The sequence below is a fragment of the Trichomonas vaginalis genome, chromosome IV, assembly GCF_026262505.1.
Source record: "Trichomonas vaginalis G3 chromosome IV, whole genome shotgun sequence".
Lineage (NCBI taxonomy): Eukaryota > Parabasalia > Trichomonadida > Trichomonadidae > Trichomonas > Trichomonas vaginalis.
This window is the reverse complement of record NC_067206.1, coordinates 16,978,757-16,999,696: the sequence shown is the minus strand read 5'-3', so window position 1 is coordinate 16,999,696 and position 20,940 is coordinate 16,978,757. Positions and strand designations below refer to the sequence as shown.

Sequence of the window (20,940 nt, the reverse complement as noted above, 5' to 3'; positions counted from 1 at the left end):
ATCATACAAAGTTTTGTCGAATAGTTTGATATAAAGACAAAAAATTTACAATTTTTAATTAAATCCGAACAATCTTACATATGCAGCTGAAGCACACTCACAAATTACTCTCAATATCCACTCAAATCATACAAAGTTTTATATTTTCATTTTATTGTTTCTTAATAAAGAATTTACTTTAATATTCTTAATTGTTTTCTTTTTATATTTAATGTTTGATATCTATTTTAAAAAACTTATACAAATTCGAGTCAGCTAATAATTGAATTGAAAAAATAAAAAAAAATATAATTTTTAATCCGTCTAATTGAATAAGCAATATTATAAATATTATGTTAAACGGTTAATTTTTTCTCAAAAAAAATTATTTCGAATTTCCGAAATTTTTGACATTTTGGCTGAGAACTATGGTCTGCGAGGTACATAGATAGAATCAGTACCTCGCAGACTATAGTTCTCTATATGGCGCCGAAAATTTTTTGGTGAAATGTCGTCGCATTTCACCAAAAATTTTTCGGCGCCATAGGAAGAATTGGAGGGTGTGAGATACTATTACATGCTATAGTACTCACACCCTCCAACTCCCAATCAAAATCGCATAAAATTTGCTACTTATCTTCAGATTACCTCCCATTATAAAATATATCATTGCTATCTCATCGTACTATATTTCCACCCTATTGTATTTAAAAATATAAAATTTTTTGATAATATATTTTTATATCTTGAATTTTCAAGCAAAATATTCACAGATAATATAATGGGAAATCTATCTCAACCTAGCCTTAAAGTACCAAACTCCTGCTTGCATTCTCACTCACAAATATTAAACATCCATCTCCAAAAAACTAAATTCTTCACAATTTTTTAAAATTGAGAACATAAAAAATGTATGCATTCAATAATTTAAGATACTAACAAATATTAAAAACTTCAAAATATCAGATATTAACGTTTTTCAATTAAAAAAATATCATTTTGCTTTTCAATTCGAACATAAATCTTAAATATTTTTAATTAATATCTGATTTACAGCATTATTATCCATTTATAAATCTGACAAATAAATGACAAAACCATCAGAAATAGTGTCACTTTTTGTCAAAAGTGAAGTCACGCTATTTTTCATGCACAACACTCCATGGGCAAGCTTGTCGCAATTCAATGGGTTCCAAATCCAGGCAAGAAGACGAAGGTCAGACACATTGACGGTGACAAGCTCAACAACCGTAAGGAGAACCTCGAGTGGTTCTAAGAGTAAAAAATATTTTTAGGGGGAAACCCCAAGTAAATTTAAGTGTTTAGTTGGATAAGTAGGCACTATTAATGGTAATTTGGAAAATTAGCTCCCGACCTTTGAATTGGGCTCTTTCGTTATCTTCCCAGTTGCGTAGGAGGTCGTCCCAGAGGAGTTGGTAGAATTGCCAATTCAAGGACGATTTGTCCTCCCAGGCATTGAGGATGTACTGCTCGTAGAGTCTCATGACCTCTGCCTTGCACCAGACACCCTCTCCCTTGGAACGTAAGGCTTCTTCGAAGTGCTCGAATGCGATTGGCTGCTTGACCATCCGAAATGACACTTTTTGTCCGTTTGGTCAATGTTCGTGTCTCGTGCCATAGTCGACGAAAATACTATCATAAGACAAATTACGGAAAGTGAACTCAAACAAAAAGTGACACAATGCATTTGCCAACCAAATAACTTTACAAAGCAAAAACTTAAATTACTTGTCAAGCTTACTATTCTTATTTTAACAATTAAAAAATTAAATTTTATTTTTTATTTAAAAAAATCATCTTATATCATCTGATATATATATATAACAGCATTAATATTTCAATGATTCACAAATCAACTTTTTCATTATTTTAAATAATTATAGAATATATACCGACTTTTTGTACATAAATATTTTTAGATTCAATAATGATTTACGGTTTTTTTCAAAACTTATAATTTTCAAATGAGTGGTAGAATCTTCGATTTAATTGATTTAGAATGGTTAAATCAAGCTAATCAACAAATTCAAAGCGGTATTAACGTCGAAACCGTTCTCCAAAATGTCCCTTTAACAGATGGAAGAATTCTTCCCAAATATCACATAAAACTTTTAAAAACGCTTTAATTTCAATCAAATTGAAATTCCAAAATTACGTACAGGTCCAAAACCAAAAGATCCACCACAAGAATTAATAAATACTGTCCAAAATTTACATAATAAAGTTCAAAAAATAGGAATTTCCCGGGCTTTCGGCCGAATTATAACAGATCGTCAAATGATACTTGAATCGCAAATGCAAAATCAACAAAATATTCAAATTCATTTTCCAATTCCACAATTGTCTCAACGGAATCAAAATTCAGAGTTTGATTACAGTTCTCCTGACATTTCAAGTTCATCTGAACAGTTATCATCAGAAATCTCTTCAAATTCCGACGATTCATCAGCCGAAGAATTATTTTCATCAAGTCCAAATTCAATTGATACAGAATCGGATATAAATTCAGAAGATGACCCATATTCAATACGCACAAATACAACTTCAACATTTGAAAAAACTACAGATTATTTTGACCGTAAATTATTGAACATTCAATTTTCCGAAAGAACTGTTAATAAATGTTTCAAACTTCTCAATCTTGCACAACCGCCAAAAAATTCAAAGGCAAAAGGTCAAACAAAATACGAAGCTTTTTACGTTAATGAAATATGGCATGTAGATATTCACTTTTTAAATCATCGCCAAGGTGAATATCTATATGCCGTTATTGACGATAAATCACGAAAAATTTTGGCTTGGTCACATCTCGAAACTAAAGAAGCGGCACAAACAAGTCGTGTCATTCAACAATGTTTCGATGTATATGGCAAACCGTTTGCCATATGGAGTGACAATGGGCTTGAAAACTACGGTGTTTTCAAAAATTTATTAAAAAATGCAAACGTCGTCGAATCAATCACGATAATACCACACTGCCCTTACATGAATGGCAAAATCGAAAGATTTTGGCAGAATATTCAAGTTGATGAGGTAGCTTGGGATCAAATTCAAAATTTAATCGAAAATTATAACGCAACACCACATACACAGTTACCAAAAAATCCAGAAATACATACCTGGTTTACACCAAACAAATTTTATGATATCAGCGAAAAATATGATACCACCAAAGAACCCCTTTGGAAAGTTGATGGAGAAATTAAGGATTTGAGGATTTCTCTTCAACATTTCCGCGAGAGGAGAGCCAATCAAAGAAATTAATTCGGTAATATTTTAAAATCGAAAATAAAATCTAATTTTTAACACAAATTAACAATATCGATTACATCTTCTTACTAAGCTCAGTCAGATTAATAAGAATAAACACTTACTTTTTAAAACATTTACATATTTTTTTTCTTCGTTACAGAGATACGCAAGTTGCAGAAGAAGCAGCAACTGTAGTACAGTAATTTGACACTCCGAAATCGAACATTAGTGACTTTGAGTAGATTTTGAATTTAATATAGATCTTGATTTTTAATAACCATCATAGCAAGAGCTAGTTGGTGAATGGTATCCGCGAATTTCGGCTTGAAAGTTGGGAAACTTTGTCCGAATGTTAAACTATTCGGACAAAGTTTCCCGCTGTTTGCGAAGGAATTGTTGGCTATGATGTACTGATTCATGATCAGTGCATCATAGCCAACAATTCCTTATACAAAGTTCAAAAACTTGGGTGCAATCAGAACTGATTGCACCCAAGTTTTTGAACTTTCTCGAGGGAATGAAAGGTAAGAGATATCCATTTCCTTTCACCTTCGTTCTCAATAATTAACTTATAAATTTTTTAAAGCAAAAAAAGTCTGATTTTTTTTGACAAGTAAATATATAGGGAATTTATCCGACCAAATAAGTGTCACTTTTTCGGTTCACCTCACTTTCCGTAACTCGTCTTACAACAATACAGACAAACAGGTTATATATGAGTTTGAGACCAAGAATGGTGTAACTCGACCTGTCCGATTCAAAGACTCCGAGGGCGACCATGAAATTAAACGGAAATTAGCTAGGAAGGAATATAAAATGGACTGGTTGCCACCACCTCCACCACCTTTACCTGTTCCTCAAGTAAATAAGCCTTTCCCGTTCCCAAGAATTCCCACATTTAAATTCAAATTCGAATAAAAATTTTTTATTTCATGCAATGTTTAACTATTTCACCATCTTCTTTAACACCCCAGTACTTACGCTTGGAGAGGACATGAACTTCGGTGAAAATTTTGTCCAATTTGAATTGACCCATCTTTTCACCGACCATTCCCATTTCAATGAGTTTGTTATAGCCTTCTTCGTTCGTCATGAGTGCGTCAATGTTCTCATAGTAAACCTTGACTTTGGATTTGACTTCGGAGAAGAACTCATTGTAGTTGTCAAGGACTGCCTTTGCGAACTGAGGGTAAGACCAATGTTCGACAATAGGTTTTAATGTGGTTACTAAGCCACTTTGACCTTGAGTGAATTCGTACTTCAAAACAAAAGGAGAAAACCTTCAACAAAGTTGTCGACCTTCTCATAATGTTTACTCTTCATCTCTTGAGGTTTCTTAATGGAATATCCCCATGTCGAATTCATAAGCAATTTGAGTGTCATTGCAAGTTTGGGGTTTGAAGCTTTCCTAATATCATACAGTTGTTGTATGACTTTTCCAACTGTATAGTTCCTTCCCGGGAACTCACCATCTTCGTTTGGAATTCCAGTCGGAATATATTGGACAAACCTCATGTATGCAGCGTTAAGGTCGACATAGTATATCTTTTCATCTGAGTCGAACTTGTTGCAACCAATTGGTCCAGTTTGTGGAAATTCAAGTGAGTCTCTTATCTTCTGAGAAACTTCTCCTGTTATCTCATAAACATCGTCGAAGCAACCTGTTTCATATAAAACCTTCTGACCTAACTCAGATGCTCTCCAATATAATTTGACGTCAATTGGATGTCTCAATGGAAGTTTGTTTATAGCATCTTGAAGTTCTTGCAACCTCATTGGAAGTTCTTCTGGTTCAGGTTGGTATCTGAACATACCAACCCCTTGTGGAACCGTGTACTTCTTTTGTACTAGAACTTTGTCTGGAACAACTTTTGGTCTTGCTAACAATGAAAAGTTTGTTTCGTCTTTTGGTACAAAAGTTTCTGTCAGCTTGTCATCTGGAATTGGTTCCAACAAACCTTTCTTGAAAAGAATGTTGACAGCTCTGACAATGTTGCACTTACTTTTACCAAAGAATGGGTTTGTAAGACTTTCGTTCAACATGAAGTGGTTGTGGACAATTACAATCTTCAACCATGGTAAGTCTTTGTCAACAACATAGTCGTCATGTGAAGAACCTTTAGCTGTAGGTATGTTGACTCGGATATTGACATTTGCCAACGGTGCAATTTTTGCCAATTGACCTCTGAGAATGTACCTTGTCTTCACACATGACTCAAGATACTTCATCTTCTCATCTGTAACAAGACCAGAGTTCCTGAGACATGTAAGAATGCAAGGTTCATTGACAATTGTTTCAATTGAATTGTAAATTCCATACCTTGTCAAGTCAATGTCAGACTTATTTATGAAGGGGAAGTATCCAGCATGTTGTCTGACTGCTTGAGGGTTAGGTTGGTACCATTCGAACTTGACACTTGCAATTCCTTCAATTGCATTCAAAATGTCTGAGTCGGAGTCAACCATTTGTTCTCTCTTTGTAGTCTTGAAAGCGTCAAGAAGTTTTGCGGCTGTTTGTTCATTGCCATGTGCATAGTAAATGTGACCATCCAAATCTGTTATGGTCAATCTGAGATTGTGTCCTTTCTTATTTCCGTCTTGAATTGCAGCAAGTACTCCCATGAAGCCTTCTTTGTTCTTTCCTTCGTCAAAGTTTACTGTAAAGGTTCGACCAGATGTAATTTGACTTCTAACTTCACGATACTTTTCATATGCATATCTTGTTCTTTCCATGGGAGCATGTGCGTCTTCACCTTTTCCTTTTTTCCTTCTCAAAGGATGCAATTGTTCGTCATGTTTCCAGTAGAATCTGGCAAAGCCGTCGTGTCCTTCAACTTGAGGTTCACTAACATCGAAAGGCATGTCCATAAGACGTTCTTCTTCTAACCTCTCTAGTCTGTTTGGATAATTGGCACGTGCTGTTTCCAAATCCATTTCGTAGCGAAGACCAGACAATTTGTCATAGACTTTTATGGGTCTTCCCTTCCTATATTTAAAATTCTTCGAAACTCTCCAACCATATCTTTGTAACTCTGCTTTTATTCTAGCAGACTTTCTATCCATTCTATATGGGGCATTTTTATAAAAATAAAAAAATATTTTTTCTTTACTTTACATAACCGCCTGCTGCCATAAGTCTTTGACGCCAACCCATACCAGCTAATGAAGGTTGACTTGGTTTAGTTTGGAAACTAAACTTTGGTTTTGGTTTATCTTCAGTTTTTGGTTTCTCTTCTTCTATCGGTTTTTCGTCACTTTTCGGTTCCTCTGACTTTACTTCACTTGCAGGAACAGTTGTGTCGTCAACATCTTCATAAATATCATATGCCATTTGTTTTTGTTTTCCTTTCAACTTTTTGTGTTTGTTGTAAAGTTTAGAATATTTCGACTCTAAGTCAATGAGATGTTCTATAATGAACTGTTGGTCAGTGAAGTAAACTTTTCCATCTGTTGTCTCCAAAGCTGTAATGCATGAAAAATAGCGTGACTTCATTTTTGACAGTTTACAAATGTAAAGTGTTGCATCCTTAAAAACTTGGAAATATATACATTCATGAATTATCTTGTATATTAATTGAAAATCCATAAAACCCTAACAATATTTTTTCTTAAAAAAACTATAAAAATATAAATAAAATTAATCGTTAAATAAAAATATTTGATATTAGAATTTTATTGGAAAAATAAAAAACTTAATATTTTAAAGAAATACTTAAATACTTGAATGTTTTAACTTTTACATTATCATATAGACTCTCAAATTATTGATTGGAAACGGTTTGAGGGTTATCAATTTAAAAAAAATTGTGAGTTTTTTAAATTTTTGGCAATGAGTTTTAAAAATTTGTGAGTGAGAATGTGTGTTGATGCTTGGCACTTTGAAGGGAAGATGTTCTGGGTTCACAATTATTAATGGGATAAATAAAATGATTATAAATATAATATATTAGAAAATAATTTGCAAAATCTCTCCATTTTTATAAATTTAATAATAGAAGTTGATCTATATAGAAAGAGCATTTTATCTATTAAGTTTTTGGCTTTTGCCTTCAAATCATTAATATAATTTTTTCAAAAAAAATTGTTTTATTTAAAATAAACAAATTTTATCAAATAACTAGTATTTTTAAATTATCTTTTGAAAAATTGAAAAATTTACAAATTAAAAAATGGAAGACATCTTGGTTCGTCTCGAAAACCCAGAAGATCTTAAAACTTTTCAACTCCCAACCGTTCCCGCCGATCAGGTTCTCAACGTAATTGAAGAAAAATATCAAGAATACATTAATAATCCAAATGTAACTCTCGAAGATACGGCAAAAACACTTTCAATAGGAAAAGAACGTTTGAAAAAAATTTTCGTACTACTCGGCTATCCAATAAAAGAAAGAGGAAGACCAAAGAAAAAAATTTTTGAGGAAGATGTATACAAAATTTTGGAAATTAAAGCACAATATGACATTGGATACAAAAGGATCAAAGAATCATATTTCGAAAAAGTCGAAAGATTTACATTCAACGATGCTTTCAAAATTTTCAATCAACAACATTTGTTTACATTTCACAGGCATCAGAAAATCGACGAACATCCACATGAATACGTTGCTCAATATGTTAATCAATTGTGGCATACTGATTTGAAATTTCTGAAGGACGATAACGGTAACCTTCAATATTTAATTTCATTTCTTGATGACAGAAGCAGATACATTATTTGCTGGGATGTTTTCGATACAAAAGAAATGAAAAATACTGCCAGAGTATTTCGTCACGCAATTGATTTAGTCAAATTAGTTCCACATGGAATTCTCACAGATAATGGAACAGAATTCATTGGAAAAGATTTTGAAGCGGTTTGCCAAGAATTCAATATAAAACATTTCAAAACTCATCCGTACTCTCCAGAGGAAAATGGAAAAATTGAAAGGAGTTGGGAGACTCTTTTCAAGACAAACCCTGGAGTGAACGTCTTTGAGTTCATCCCCAATGTTGTTTCCCAGTATAATAGGGTATGGAAACACTCCGCATTATTCAAACTCTTTGGGGAGAAATTGACTCCATTTGAGGCCTGGGAAAGAGGCCCAAATGGACAAAAGATCTCTGCGCTGAACCAGGCTTCGAAAAAAATCTTAGAGATTAACAAATAATTTCAAAAACAAGAAAATTCAAAAAATCACAAAAAGGAAGTTAAGGAATAAACACTTACATTTATTACATTTGGATTTTTTAAAAAATTCAGTATTATTTTTAGAAATAAGATAATATAGTTCTAAATAAAACAAAGAATGTTAAGAATGAAGAAGGAATTAGCGGATGCAGCCGAAGCACACTCACAAATTACTCTCAATATCCACTCAAATCATACAAAGTTTTGTCGAATAGTTTGATATAAAGACAAAAAATTTACAATTTTTAATTAAATCCGAACAATCTTACATATGCAGCTGAAGCACACTCACAAATTACTCTCAATATCCACTCAAATCATACAAAGTTTTATATTTTCATTTTATTGTTTCTTAATAAAGAATTTACTTTAATATTCTTAATTGTTTTCTTTTTTATATTTAATTTTTGATATCTATTTTAAAAAACTTATACAAATTCGAGTCAGCTAATAATTGAATTGAAAAAATAAAAAGAAAACATATAATTTTTAATCCGTCTAATTGAATAAGCAATATTATAAATATTATGTTAAACGGTTAATTTTTTCTCAAAAAAAATTATTTCGAATTTCCGAAATTTTTGACATTTTGGCTGAGAACTATGGTCTGCGAGGTACATAGATAGAATCAGTACCTCGCAGACTATAGTTCTCTATATGGCGCCGAAAATTTTTTGGTGAAATGTCGTCGCATTTCACCAAAAATTTTTCGGCGCCATAGGAAGAATTGGAGGGTGTGAGATACTATTACATGCTATAGTACTCACACCCTCCAACTCCCAATCAAAATCGCATAAAATTTGCTACTTATCTTCAGATTACCTCCCATTATAAAATATATCATTGCTATCTCATCGTACTATATTTCCACCCTATTGTATTTAAAAATATAAAATTTTTTGATAATATATTTTTATATCTTGAATTTTCAAGCAAAATATTCACAGATAATATAATGGGAAATCTATCTCAACCTAGCCTTAAAGTACCAAACTCCTGCTTGCATTCTCACTCACAAATATTAAACATCCATCTCCAAAAAACTAAATTCTTCACAATTTTTTAAAATTGAGAACATAAAAAATGTATGCATTCAATAATTTAAGATACTAACAAATATTAAAAACTTCAAAATATCAGATATTAACGTTTTTCAATTAAAAAAATATCATTTTGCTTTTCAATTCGAACATAAATCTTAAATATTTTTAATTAATATCTGATTTACAGCATTATTATCCATTTATAAATCTGACAAATAAATGACAAAACCATCAGAAATAGTGTCACTTTTTGTCAAAAGTGAAGTCACGCTATTTTTCATGCACAACACTCCATGGGCAAGCTTGTCGCAATTCAATGGGTTCCAAATCCAGGCAAGAAGACGAAGGTCAGACACATTGACGGTGACAAGCTCAACAACCGTAAGGAGAACCTCGAGTGGTTCTAAGAGTAAAAAAATATTTTAGGGGGAAACCCCAAGTAAATTTAAGTGTTTAGTTGGATAAGTAGGCACTATTAATGGTAATTTGGAAAATTAGCTCCCGACCTTTGAATTGGGCTCTTTCGTTATCTTCCCAGTTGCGTAGGAGGTCGTCCCAGAGGAGTTGGTAGAATTGCCAATTCAAGGACGATTTGTCCTCCCAGGCATTGAGGATGTACTGCTCGTAGAGTCTCATGACCTCTGCCTTGCACCAGACACCCTCTCCCTTGGAACGTAAGGCTTCTTCGAAGTGCTCGAATGCGATTGGCTGCTTGACCATCCGAAATGACACTTTTTGTCCGTTTGGTCAATGTTCGTGTCTCGTGCCATAGTCGACGAAAATACAGACAAACAGGTTATATATGAGTTTGAGACCAAGAATGGTGTAACTCGACCTGTCCGATTCAAAGACTCCGAGGGCGACCATGAAATTAAACGGAAATTAGCTAGGAAGGAATATAAAATGGACTGGTTGCCACCACCTCCACCACCTTTACCTGTTCCTCAAGTAAATAAGCCTTTCCCGTTCCCAAGAATTCCCACATTTAAATTCAAATTCGAATAAAAATTTTTTATTTCATGCAATGTTTAACTATTTCACCATCTTCTTTAACACCCCAGTACTTACGCTTGGAGAGGACATGAACTTCGGTGAAAATTTTGTCCAATTTGAATTGACCCATCTTTTCACCGACCATTCCCATTTCAATGAGTTTGTTATAGCCTTCTTCGTTCGTCATGAGTGCGTCAATGTTCTCATAGTAAACCTTGACTTTGGATTTGACTTCGGAGAAGAACTCATTGTAGTTTCAAGGACTGCCTTTGCGAACTGAGGGTAAGACCAATGTTCGACAATAGGTTTTAATGTGGTTACTAAGCCACTTTGACCTTGAGTGAATTCGTACTTCAAAACAAAAGGAGAAAACCCTTCAACAAAGTTGTCGACCTTCTCATAATGTTTACTCTTCATCTCTTGAGGTTTCTTAATGGAATATCCCCATGTCGAATTCATAAGCAATTTGAGTGTCATTGCAAGTTTGGGGTTTGAAGCTTTCCTAATATCATACAGTTGTTGTATGACTTTTCCAACTGTATAGTTCCTTCCCGGGAACTCACCATCTTCGTTTGGAATTCCAGTCGGAATATATTGGACAAACCTCATGTATGCAGCGTTAAGGTCGACATAGTATATCTTTTCATCTGAGTCGAACTTGTTGCAACCAATTGGTCCAGTTTGTGGAAATTCAAGTGAGTCTCTTATCTTCTGAGAAACTTCTCCTGTTATCTCATAAACATCGTCGAAGCAACCTGTTTCATATAAAACCTTCTGACCTAACTCAGATGCTCTCCAATATAATTTGACGTCAATTGGATGTCTCAATGGAAGTTTGTTTATAGCATCTTGAAGTTCTTGCAACCTCATTGGAAGTTCTTCTGGTTCAGGTTGGTATCTGAACATACCAACCCCTTGTGGAACCGTGTACTTCTTTTTGTACTAGAACTTTGTCTGGAACAACTTTTGGTCTTGCTAACAATGAAAAGTTTGTTTCGTCTTTTGGTACAAAAGTTTCTGTCAGCTTGTCATCTGGAATTGGTTCCAACAAACCTTTCTTGAAAAGAATGTTGACAGCTCTGACAATGTTGCACTTACTTTTACCAAAGAATGGGTTTGTAAGACTTTCGTTCAACATGAAGTGGTTGTGGACAATTACAATCTTCAACCATGGTAAGTCTTTGTCAACAACATAGTCGTCATGTGAAGAACCTTTAGCTGTAGGTATGTTGACTCGGATATTGACATTTGCCAACGGTGCAATTTTTGCCAATTGACCTCTGAGAATGTACCTGTCTTCACACATGACTCAAGATACTTCATCTTCTCATCTGTAACAAGACCAGAGTTCCTGAGACATGTAAGAATGCAAGGTTCATTGACAATTGTTTCAATTGAATTGTAAATTCCATACCTTGTCAAGTCAATGTCAGACTTATTTATGAAGGGGAAGTATCCAGCATGTTGTCTGACTGCTTGAGGGTTAGGTTGGTACCATTCGAACTTGACACTTGCAATTCCTTCAATTGCATTCAAAATGTCTGAGTCGGAGTCAACCATTTGTTCTCTCTTTGTAGTCTTGAAAGCGTCAAGAAGTTTTGCGGCTGTTTGTTCATTGCCATGTGCATAGTAAATGTGACCATCCAAATCTGTTATGGTCAATCTGAGATTGTGTCCTTTCTTATTTCCGTCTTGAATTGCAGCAAGTACTCCCATGAAGCCTTCTTTGTTCTTTCCTTCGTCAAAGTTTACTGTAAAGGTTCGACCAGATGTAATTTGACTTCTAACTTCACGATACTTTTCATATGCATATCTTGTTCTTTCCATGGGAGCATGTGCGTCTTCACCTTTTCCTTTTTTCCTTCTCAAAGGATGCAATTGTTCGTCATGTTTCCAGTAGAATCTGGCAAAGCCGTCGTGTCCTTCAACTTGAGGTTCACTAACATCGAAAGGCATGTCCATAAGACGTTCTTCTTCTAACCTCTCTAGTCTGTTTGGATAATTGGCACGTGCTGTTTCCAAATCCATTTCGTAGCGAAGACCAGACAATTTGTCATAGACTTTTATGGGTCTTCCCTTCCTATATTTAAAATTCTTCGAAACTCTCCAACCATATCTTTGTAACTCTGCTTTTATTCTAGCAGACTTTCTATCCATTCTATATGGGGCATTTTTATAAAAATAAAAAAATATTTTTTCTTTACTTTACATAACCGCCTGCTGCCATAAGTCTTTGACGCCAACCCATACCAGCTAATGAAGGTTGACTTGGTTTAGTTTGGAAACTAAACTTTGGTTTTGGTTTATCTTCAGTTTTTGGTTTCTCTTCTTCTATCGGTTTTTCGTCACTTTTCGGTTCCTCTGACTTTACTTCACTTGCAGGAACAGTTGTGTCGTCAACATCTTCATAAATATCATATGCCATTTGTTTTTGTTTTCCTTTCAACTTTTTGTGTTTGTTGTAAAGTTTAGAATATTTCGACTCTAAGTCAATGAGATGTTCTATAATGAACTGTTGGTCAGTGAAGTAAACTTTTCCATCTGTTGTCTCCAAAGCTGTAATGCATGAAAAATAGCGTGACTTCATTTTTGACAGTTTACAAATGTAAAGTGTTGCATCCTTAAAAACTTGGAAATATATACATTCATGAATTATCTTGTATATTAATTGAAAATCCATAAAACCCTAACAATATTTTTTCTTAAAAAAACTATAAAAATATAAATAAAATTAATCGTTAAATAAAAATATTTGATATTAGAATTTTATTGGAAAAATAAAAAACTTAATATTTTAAAGAAATACTTAAATACTTGAATGTTTTAACTTTTACATTATCATATAGACTCTCAAATTATTGATTGGAAACGGTTTGAGGGTTATCAATTTAAAAAAAATTGTGAGTTTTTTAAATTTTTGGCAATGAGTTTTAAAAATTTGTGAGTGAGAATGTGTGTTGATGCTTGGCACTTTGAAGGGAAGATGTTCTGGGTTCACAATTATTAATGGGATAAATAAAATGATTATAAATATAATATATTAGAAAATAATTTGCAAAATCTCTCCATTTTTATAAATTTAATAATAGAAGTTGATCTATATAGAAAGAGCATTTTATCTATTAAGTTTTTGGCTTTTGCCTTCAAATCATTAATATAATTTTTTCAAAAAAATTGTTTTATTTAAAATAAACAAATTTTATCAAATAACTAGTATTTTTAAATTATCTTTTGAAAAATTGAAAAATTTACAAATTAAAAAATGGAAGACATCTTGGTTCGTCTCGAAAACCCAGAAGATCTTAAAACTTTTCAACTCCCAACCGTTCCCGCCGATCAGGTTCTCAACGTAATTGAAGAAAAATATCAAGAATACATTAATAATCCAAATGTAACTCTCGAAGATACGGCAAAAACACTTTCAATAGGAAAAGAACGTTTGAAAAAAATTTTCGTACTACTCGGCTATCCAATAAAAGAAAGAGGAAGACCAAAGAAAAAATTTTTGAGGAAGATGTATACAAAATTTTGGAAATTAAAGCACAATATGACATTGGATACAAAAGGATCAAAGAATCATATTTCGAAAAAGTCGAAAGATTTACATTCAACGATGCTTTCAAAATTTTCAATCAACAACATTTGTTTACATTTCACAGGCATCAGAAAATCGACGAACATCCACATGAATACGTTGCTCAATATGTTAATCAATTGTGGCATACTGATTTGAAATTTCTGAAGGACGATAACGGTAACCTTCAATATTTAATTTCATTTCTTGATGACAGAAGCAGATACATTATTTGCTGGGATGTTTTCGATACAAAAGAAATGAAAAATACTGCCAGAGTATTTCGTCACGCAATTGATTTAGTCAAATTAGTTCCACATGGAATTCTCACAGATAATGGAACAGAATTCATTGGAAAAGATTTTGAAGCGGTTTGCCAAGAATTCAATATAAAACATTTCAAAACTCATCCGTACTCTCCAGAGGAAAATGGAAAAATTGAAAGGAGTTGGGAGACTCTTTTCAAGACAAACCCTGGAGTGAACGTCTTTGAGTTCATCCCCAATGTTGTTTCCCAGTATAATAGGGTATGGAAACACTCCGCATTATTCAAACTCTTTGGGGAGAAATTGACTCCATTTGAGGCCTGGGAAAGAGGCCCCAAATGGACAAAAGATCTCTGCGCTGAACCAGGCTTCGAAAAAAATCTTAGAGATTAACAAATAATTTCAAAAACAAGAAAATTCAAAAAATCACAAAAAGGAAGTTAAGGAATAAACACTTACATTTATTACATTTGGATTTTTTAAAAAATTCAGTATTATTTTTAGAAATAAGATAATATAGTTCTAAATAAAACAAAGAATGTTAAGAATGAAGAAGGAATTAGCGGATGCAGCCGAAGCACACTCACAAATTACTCTCAATATCCACTCAAATCATACAAAGTTTTGTCGAATAGTTTGATATAAAGACAAAAAATTTACAATTTTTAATTAAATCCGAACAATCTTACATATGCAGCTGAAGCACACTCACAAATTACTCTCAATATCCACTCAAATCATACAAAGTTTTATATTTTCATTTTATTGTTTCTTAATAAAGAATTTACTTTAATATTCTTAATTGTTTTCTTTTTTATATTTAATTTTTGATATCTATTTTAAAAAACTTATACAAATTCGAGTCAGCTAATAATTGAATTGAAAAAATAAAAAGAAAACATATAATTTTTAATCCGTCTAATTGAATAAGCAATATTATAAATATTATGTTAAACGGTTAATTTTTTCTCAAAAAAAATTATTTCGAATTTCCGAAATTTTTGACATTTTGGCTGAGAACTATGGTCTGCGAGGTACATAGATAGAATCAGTACCTCGCAGACTATAGTTCTCTATATGGCGCCGAAAATTTTTTGGTGAAATGTCGTCGCATTTCACCAAAAATTTTTCGGCGCCATAGGAAGAATTGGAGGGTGTGAGATACTATTACATGCTATAGTACTCACACCCTCCAACTCCCAATCAAAATCGCATAAAATTTGCTACTTATCTTCAGATTACCTCCCATTATAAAATATATCATTGCTATCTCATCGTACTATATTTCCACCCTATTGTATTTAAAAATATAAAATTTTTTGATAATATATTTTTATATCTTGAATTTTCAAGCAAAATATTCACAGATAATATAATGGGAAATCTATCTCAACCTAGCCTTAAAGTACCAAACTCCTGCTTGCATTCTCACTCACAAATATTAAACATCCATCTCCAAAAAACTAAATTCTTCACAATTTTTTAAAATTGAGAACATAAAAAATGTATGCATTCAATAATTTAAGATACTAACAAATATTAAAAACTTCAAAATATCAGATATTAACGTTTTTCAATTAAAAAAATATCATTTTGCTTTTCAATTCGAACATAAATCTTAAATATTTTTAATTAATATCTGATTTACAGCATTATTATCCATTTATAAATCTGACAAATAAATGACAAAACCATCAGAAATAGTGTCACTTTTTGTCAAAAGTGAAGTCACGCTATTTTTCATGCACAACACTCCATGGGCAAGCTTGTCGCAATTCAATGGGTTCCAAATCCAGGCAAGAAGACGAAGGTCAGACACATTGACGGTGACAAGCTCAACAACCGTAAGGAGAACCTCGAGTGGTTCTAAGAGTAAAAAAATATTTTAGGGGGAAACCCCAAGTAAATTTAAGTGTTTAGTTGGATAAGTAGGCACTATTAATGGTAATTTGGAAAATTAGCTCCCGACCTTTGAATTGGGCTCTTTCGTTATCTTCCCAGTTGCGTAGGAGGTCGTCCCAGAGGAGTTGGTAGAATTGCCAATTCAAGGACGATTTGTCCTCCCAGGCATTGAGGATGTACTGCTCGTAGAGTCTCATGACCTCTGCCTTGCACCAGACACCCTCTCCCTTGGAACGTAAGGCTTCTTCGAAGTGCTCGAATGCGATTGGCTGCTTGACCATCCGAAATGACACTTTTTGTCCGTTTGGTCAATGTTCGTGTCTCGTGCCATAGTCGACGAAAATACAGACAAACAGGTTATATATGAGTTTGAGACCAAGAATGGTGTAACTCGACCTGTCCGATTCAAAGACTCCGAGGGCGACCATGAAATTAAACGGAAATTAGCTAGGAAGGAATATAAAATGGACTGGTTGCCACCACCTCCACCACCTTTACCTGTTCCTCAAGTAAATAAGCCTTTCCCGTTCCCAAGAATTCCCACATTTAAATTCAAATTCGAATAAAAATTTTTTATTTCATGCAATGTTTAACTATTTCACCATCTTCTTTAACACCCCAGTACTTACGCTTGGAGAGGACATGAACTTCGGTGAAAATTTTGTCCAATTTGAATTGACCCATCTTTTCACCGACCATTCCCATTTCAATGAGTTTGTTATAGCCTTCTTCGTTCGTCATGAGTGCGTCAATGTTCTCATAGTAAACCTTGACTTTGGATTTGACTTCGGAGAAGAACTCATTGTAGTTGTCAAGGACTGCCTTTGCGAACTGAGGGTAAGACCAATGTTCGACAATAGGTTTTAATGTGGTTACTAAGCCACTTTGACCTTGAGTGAATTCGTACTTCAAAACAAAAGGAGAAAACCTTTCAACAAAGTTGTCGACCTTCTCATAATGTTTACTCTTCATCTCTTGAGGTTTCTTAATGGAATATCCCCATGTCGAATTCATAAGCAATTTGAGTGTCATTGCAAGTTTGGGGTTTGAAGCTTTCCTAATATCATACAGTTGTTGTATGACTTTTCCAACTGTATAGTTCCTTCCCGGGAACTCACCATCTTCGTTTGGAATTCCAGTCGGAATATATTGGACAAACCTCATGTATGCAGCGTTAAGGTCGACATAGTATATCTTTTCATCTGAGTCGAACTTGTTGCAACCAATTGGTCCAGTTTGTGGAAATTCAAGTGAGTCTCTTATCTTCTGAGAAACTTCTCCTGTTATCTCATAAACATCGTCGAAGCAACCTGTTTCATATAAAACCTTCTGACCTAACTCAGATGCTCTCCAATATAATTTGACGTCAATTGGATGTCTCAATGGAAGTTTGTTTATAGCATCTTGAAGTTCTTGCAACCTCATTGGAAGTTCTTCTGGTTCAGGTTGGTATCTGAACATACCAACCCCTTGTGGAACCGTGTACTTCTTTTGTACTAGAACTTTGTCTGGAACAACTTTTGGTCTTGCTAACAATGAAAAGTTTGTTTCGTCTTTTGGTACAAAAGTTTCTGTCAGCTTGTCATCTGGAATTGGTTCCAACAAACCTTTCTTGAAAAGAATGTTGACAGCTCTGACAATGTTGCACTTACTTTTACCAAAGAATGGGTTTGTAAGACTTTCGTTCAACATGAAGTGGTTGTGGACAATTACAATCTTCAACCATGGTAAGTCTTTGTCAACAACATAGTCGTCATGTGAAGAACCTTTAGCTGTAGGTATGTTGACTCGGATATTGACATTTGCCAACGGTGCAATTTTTGCCAATTGACCTCTGAGAATGTACCTTGTCTTCACACATGACTCAAGATACTTCATCTTCTCATCTGTAACAAGACCAGAGTTCCTGAGACATGTAAGAATGCAAGGTTCATTGACAATTGTTTCAATTGAATTGTAAATTCCATACCTTGTCAAGTCAATGTCAGACTTATTTATGAAGGGGAAGTATCCAGCATGTTGTCTGACTGCTTGAGGGTTAGGTTGGTACCATTCGAACTTGACACTTGCAATTCCTTCAATTGCATTCAAAATGTCTGAGTCGGAGTCAACCATTTGTTCTCTCTTTGTAGTCTTGAAAGCGTCAAGAAGTTTTGCGGCTGTTTGTTCATTGCCATGTGCATAGTAAATGTGACCATCCAAATCTGTTATGGTCAATCTGAGATTGTGTCCTTTCTTATTTCCGTCTTGAATTGCAGCAAGTACTCCCATGAAGCCTTCTTTGTTCTTTCCTTCGTCAAAGTTTACTGTAAAGGTTCGACCAGATGTAATTTGACTTCTAACTTCACGATACTTTTCATATGCATATCTTGTTCTTTCCATGGGAGCATGTGCGTCTTCACCTTTTCCTTTTTTCCTTCTCAAAGGATGCAATTGTTCGTCATGTTTCCAGTAGAATCTGGCAAAGCCGTCGTGTCCTTCAACTTGAGGTTCACTAACATCGAAAGGCATGTCCATAAGACGTTCTTCTTCTAACCTCTCTAGTCTGTTTGGATAATTGGCACGTGCTGTTTCCAAATCCATTTCGTAGCGAAGACCAGACAATTTGTCATAGACTTTTATGGGTCTTCCCTTCCTATATTTAAAATTCTTCGAAACTCTCCAACCATATCTTTGTAACTCTGCTTTTATTCTAGCAGACTTTCTATCCATTCTATATGGGGCATTTTTATAAAAATAAAAAAATATTTTTTCTTTACTTTACATAACCGCCTGCTGCCATAAGTCTTTGACGCCAACCCATACCAGCTAATGAAGGTTGACTTGGTTTAGTTTGGAAACTAAACTTTGGTTTTGGTTTATCTTCAGTTTTTGGTTTCTCTTCTTCTATCGGTTTTTCGTCACTTTTCGGTTCCTCTGACTTTACTTCACTTGCAGGAACAGTTGTGTCGTCAACATCTTCATAAATATCATATGCCATTTGTTTTTGTTTTCCTTTCAACTTTTTGTGTTTGTTGTAAAGTTTAGAATATTTCGACTCTAAGTCAATGAGATGTTCTATAATGAACTGTTGGTCAGTGAAGTAAACTTTTCCATCTGTTGTCTCCAAAGCTGTAATGCATGAAAAATAGCGTGACTTCATTTTTGACAGTTTACAAATGTAAAGTGTTGCATCCTTAAAAACTTGGAAATATATACATTCATGAATTATCTTGTATATTAATTGAAAATCCATAAAACCCTAACAATATTTTTTCTTAAAAAAACTATAAAAATATAAATAAAATTAATCGTTAAATAAAAATATTTGATATTAGAATTTTATTGGAAAAATAAAAAACTTAATATTTTAAAGAAATACTTAAATACTTGAATGTTTTAACTTTTACATTATCATATAGACTCTCAAATTATTGATTGGAAACGGTTTGAGGGTTATCAATTTAAAAAAAATTGTGAGTTTTTTAAATTTTTGGCAATGAGTTTTAAAAATTTGTGAGTGAGAATGTGTGTTGATGCTTGGCACTTTGAAGGGAAGATGTTCTGGGTTCACAATTATTAATGGGATAAATAAAATGATTATAAATATAATATATTAGAAAATAATTTGCAAAATCTCTCCATTTTTATAAATTTAATAATAGAAGTTGATCTATATAGAAAGAGCATTTTATCTATTAAGTTTTTGGCTTTTGCCTTCAAATCATTAATATAATTTTTTCAAAAAAATTGTTTTATTTAAAATAAACAAATTTTATCAAATAACTAGTATTTTTAAATTATCTTTTGAAAAATTGAAAAATTTACAAATTAAAAAATGGAAGACATCTTGGTTCGTCTCGAAAACCCAGAAGATCTTAAAACTTTTCAACTCCCAACCGTTCCCGCCGATCAGGTTCTCAACGTAATTGAAGAAAAATATCAAGAATACATTAATAATCCAAATGTAACTCTCGAAGATACGGCAAAAACACTTTCAATAGGAAAAGAACGTTTGAAAAAAATTTTCGTACTACTCGGCTATCCAATAAAAGAAAGAGGAAGACCAAAGAAAAAAATTTTTGAGGAAGATGTATACAAAATTTTGGAAATTAAAGCACAATATGACATTGGATACAAAAGGATCAAAGAATCATATTTCGAAAAAGTCGAAAGATTTACATTCAACGATGCTTTCAAAATTTTCAATCAACAACATTTGTTTACATTTCACAGGCATCAGAAAATCGACGAACATCCACATGAATACGTTGCTCAATATGTTAATCAATTGTGGCATACTGATTTGAAATTTCTGAAGGACGATAACGGTAACCTTCAATATTTAATTTCATTTCTTGATGACAGAAGCAGATACATTATTTGCTGGGATGTTTTCGATACAAAAGAAATGAAAAATACTGCCAGAGTATTTCGTCACGCAATTGATTTAGTCAAATTAGTTCCACATGGAATTCTCACAGATAATGGAACAGAATTCATTGGAAAAGATTTTGAAGCGGTTTGCCAAGAATTCAATATAAAACATTTCAAAACTCATCCGTACTCTCCAGAGGAAAATGGAAAAATTGAAAGGAGTTGGGAGACTCTTTTCAAGACAAACCCTGGAGTGAACGTCTTTGAGTTCATCCCCAATGTTGTTTCCCAGTATAATAGGGTATGGAAACACTCCGCATTATTCAAACTCTTTGGGGAGAAATTGACTCCATTTGAGGCCTGGGAAAGAGGCCCCAAATGGACAAA

At 33.5% G+C, this 20,940-nt stretch overlaps 13 protein-coding genes and 1 pseudogene across 14 annotated transcripts, besides 17 other annotated features; 2 read left to right on the top strand and 12 right to left on the bottom strand.

Annotated features, from left to right (window-relative positions):
- Positions 1–1,301: 1,301 nt before the first annotated feature.
- Positions 1,302–1,568, bottom strand: TVAGG3_0109810 (uncharacterized protein; the record flags this gene model as incomplete). The annotated part of the gene is made up of 1 exon (XM_051223119.1): positions 1,302–1,568. The coding sequence occupies one exon, from the start codon at positions 1,566–1,568 to the stop codon at positions 1,302–1,304; it is 267 nt and encodes an 88-aa protein (XP_051108105.1).
- Positions 1,569–1,965: 397 nt separating this feature from the next.
- Positions 1,966–3,261: a mobile genetic element.
- A 10-nt stretch (positions 3,262–3,271) lies between these two features.
- Positions 3,272–3,304: a mobile genetic element.
- Positions 3,272–3,304: a terminal%2Cinverted (terminal inverted repeat of LTR63 transposon ID:TVAGG3_0109790).
- Positions 3,305–3,576: 272 nt separating this feature from the next.
- Positions 3,577–3,698: a mobile genetic element.
- Positions 3,699–4,177: 479 nt separating this feature from the next.
- Positions 4,178–4,575, bottom strand: TVAGG3_0109770 (annotated as a pseudogene). The gene has a single exon. A coding segment is annotated over exon 1 (398 nt).
- A 19-nt stretch (positions 4,576–4,594) lies between these two features.
- On the bottom strand, positions 4,595–5,481 carry TVAGG3_0109760 (uncharacterized protein; the record flags this gene model as incomplete). The annotated part of the gene is made up of 1 exon (XM_051223118.1): positions 4,595–5,481. A coding segment is annotated over one exon (887 nt), but the record flags the coding sequence as incomplete, so codon positions are not given.
- Positions 5,482–5,622: 141 nt separating this feature from the next.
- TVAGG3_0109750 (uncharacterized protein) lies at positions 5,623–6,120 on the bottom strand (the record flags this gene model as incomplete). Its single annotated transcript, XM_051223117.1, has 1 exon — positions 5,623–6,120. A coding segment is annotated over one exon (498 nt), but the record flags the coding sequence as incomplete, so codon positions are not given.
- A 238-nt stretch (positions 6,121–6,358) lies between these two features.
- TVAGG3_0109740 (phage tail repeat-like family) lies at positions 6,359–6,745 on the bottom strand (the record flags this gene model as incomplete). The annotated part of the gene is made up of 1 exon (XM_051223116.1): positions 6,359–6,745. One exon carries the CDS (start codon positions 6,743–6,745, stop codon positions 6,359–6,361), a length of 387 nt encoding a protein of 128 aa, XP_051108102.1.
- Positions 6,746–7,312: 567 nt separating this feature from the next.
- Positions 7,313–7,365: a mobile genetic element.
- Positions 7,313–7,365: a terminal%2Cinverted (terminal inverted repeat of LTR286 transposon ID:TVAGG3_0109730).
- Positions 7,366–7,422: 57 nt separating this feature from the next.
- Positions 7,423–8,389: a mobile genetic element.
- A 70-nt stretch (positions 8,390–8,459) lies between these two features.
- Positions 8,460–8,512: a mobile genetic element.
- Positions 8,460–8,512: a terminal%2Cinverted (terminal inverted repeat of LTR286 transposon ID:TVAGG3_0109710).
- Positions 8,513–9,915: 1,403 nt separating this feature from the next.
- TVAGG3_0109700 (uncharacterized protein) lies at positions 9,916–10,182 on the bottom strand (the record flags this gene model as incomplete). The annotated part of the gene is made up of 1 exon (XM_051223115.1): positions 9,916–10,182. The coding sequence occupies one exon, from the start codon at positions 10,180–10,182 to the stop codon at positions 9,916–9,918; it is 267 nt and encodes an 88-aa protein (XP_051108101.1).
- Positions 10,183–10,212: 30 nt separating this feature from the next.
- On the top strand, positions 10,213–10,467 carry TVAGG3_0109690 (uncharacterized protein; the record flags this gene model as incomplete). Its single annotated transcript, XM_051223114.1, has 1 exon — positions 10,213–10,467. The coding sequence occupies one exon, from the start codon at positions 10,213–10,215 to the stop codon at positions 10,465–10,467; it is 255 nt and encodes an 84-aa protein (XP_051108100.1).
- A 7-nt stretch (positions 10,468–10,474) lies between these two features.
- TVAGG3_0109680 (DNA/RNA polymerases family) lies at positions 10,475–10,642 on the bottom strand (the record flags this gene model as incomplete). Its single annotated transcript, XM_051223113.1, has 1 exon — positions 10,475–10,642. The coding sequence occupies one exon, from the start codon at positions 10,640–10,642 to the stop codon at positions 10,475–10,477; it is 168 nt and encodes a 55-aa protein (XP_051108099.1).
- A 1,117-nt stretch (positions 10,643–11,759) lies between these two features.
- Positions 11,760–12,612, bottom strand: TVAGG3_0109670 (uncharacterized protein; the record flags this gene model as incomplete). Its single annotated transcript, XM_051223112.1, has 1 exon — positions 11,760–12,612. A coding segment is annotated over one exon (853 nt), but the record flags the coding sequence as incomplete, so codon positions are not given.
- A 43-nt stretch (positions 12,613–12,655) lies between these two features.
- On the bottom strand, positions 12,656–13,042 carry TVAGG3_0109660 (phage tail repeat-like family; the record flags this gene model as incomplete). The annotated part of the gene is made up of 1 exon (XM_051223111.1): positions 12,656–13,042. The coding sequence occupies one exon, from the start codon at positions 13,040–13,042 to the stop codon at positions 12,656–12,658; it is 387 nt and encodes a 128-aa protein (XP_051108097.1).
- A 567-nt stretch (positions 13,043–13,609) lies between these two features.
- Positions 13,610–13,661: a mobile genetic element.
- Positions 13,610–13,661: a terminal%2Cinverted (terminal inverted repeat of LTR286 transposon ID:TVAGG3_0109650).
- A 57-nt stretch (positions 13,662–13,718) lies between these two features.
- Positions 13,719–14,685: a mobile genetic element.
- A 70-nt stretch (positions 14,686–14,755) lies between these two features.
- Positions 14,756–14,808: a mobile genetic element.
- Positions 14,756–14,808: a terminal%2Cinverted (terminal inverted repeat of LTR286 transposon ID:TVAGG3_0109630).
- Positions 14,809–16,211: 1,403 nt separating this feature from the next.
- On the bottom strand, positions 16,212–16,478 carry TVAGG3_0109620 (uncharacterized protein; the record flags this gene model as incomplete). Its single annotated transcript, XM_051223110.1, has 1 exon — positions 16,212–16,478. The coding sequence occupies one exon, from the start codon at positions 16,476–16,478 to the stop codon at positions 16,212–16,214; it is 267 nt and encodes an 88-aa protein (XP_051108096.1).
- A 30-nt stretch (positions 16,479–16,508) lies between these two features.
- TVAGG3_0109610 (uncharacterized protein) lies at positions 16,509–16,763 on the top strand (the record flags this gene model as incomplete). The annotated part of the gene is made up of 1 exon (XM_001279919.1): positions 16,509–16,763. The coding sequence occupies one exon, from the start codon at positions 16,509–16,511 to the stop codon at positions 16,761–16,763; it is 255 nt and encodes an 84-aa protein (XP_001279920.1).
- A 1,546-nt stretch (positions 16,764–18,309) lies between these two features.
- TVAGG3_0109600 (uncharacterized protein) lies at positions 18,310–18,909 on the bottom strand (the record flags this gene model as incomplete). The annotated part of the gene is made up of 1 exon (XM_051223109.1): positions 18,310–18,909. A coding segment is annotated over one exon (600 nt), but the record flags the coding sequence as incomplete, so codon positions are not given.
- Positions 18,910–18,952: 43 nt separating this feature from the next.
- Positions 18,953–19,339, bottom strand: TVAGG3_0109590 (phage tail repeat-like family; the record flags this gene model as incomplete). The annotated part of the gene is made up of 1 exon (XM_051223108.1): positions 18,953–19,339. One exon carries the CDS (start codon positions 19,337–19,339, stop codon positions 18,953–18,955), a length of 387 nt encoding a protein of 128 aa, XP_051108094.1.
- Positions 19,340–19,906: 567 nt separating this feature from the next.
- Positions 19,907–19,958: a mobile genetic element.
- Positions 19,907–19,958: a terminal%2Cinverted (terminal inverted repeat of LTR286 transposon ID:TVAGG3_0109580).
- A 57-nt stretch (positions 19,959–20,015) lies between these two features.
- Positions 20,016–20,940: part of a mobile genetic element that runs on past the window's edge.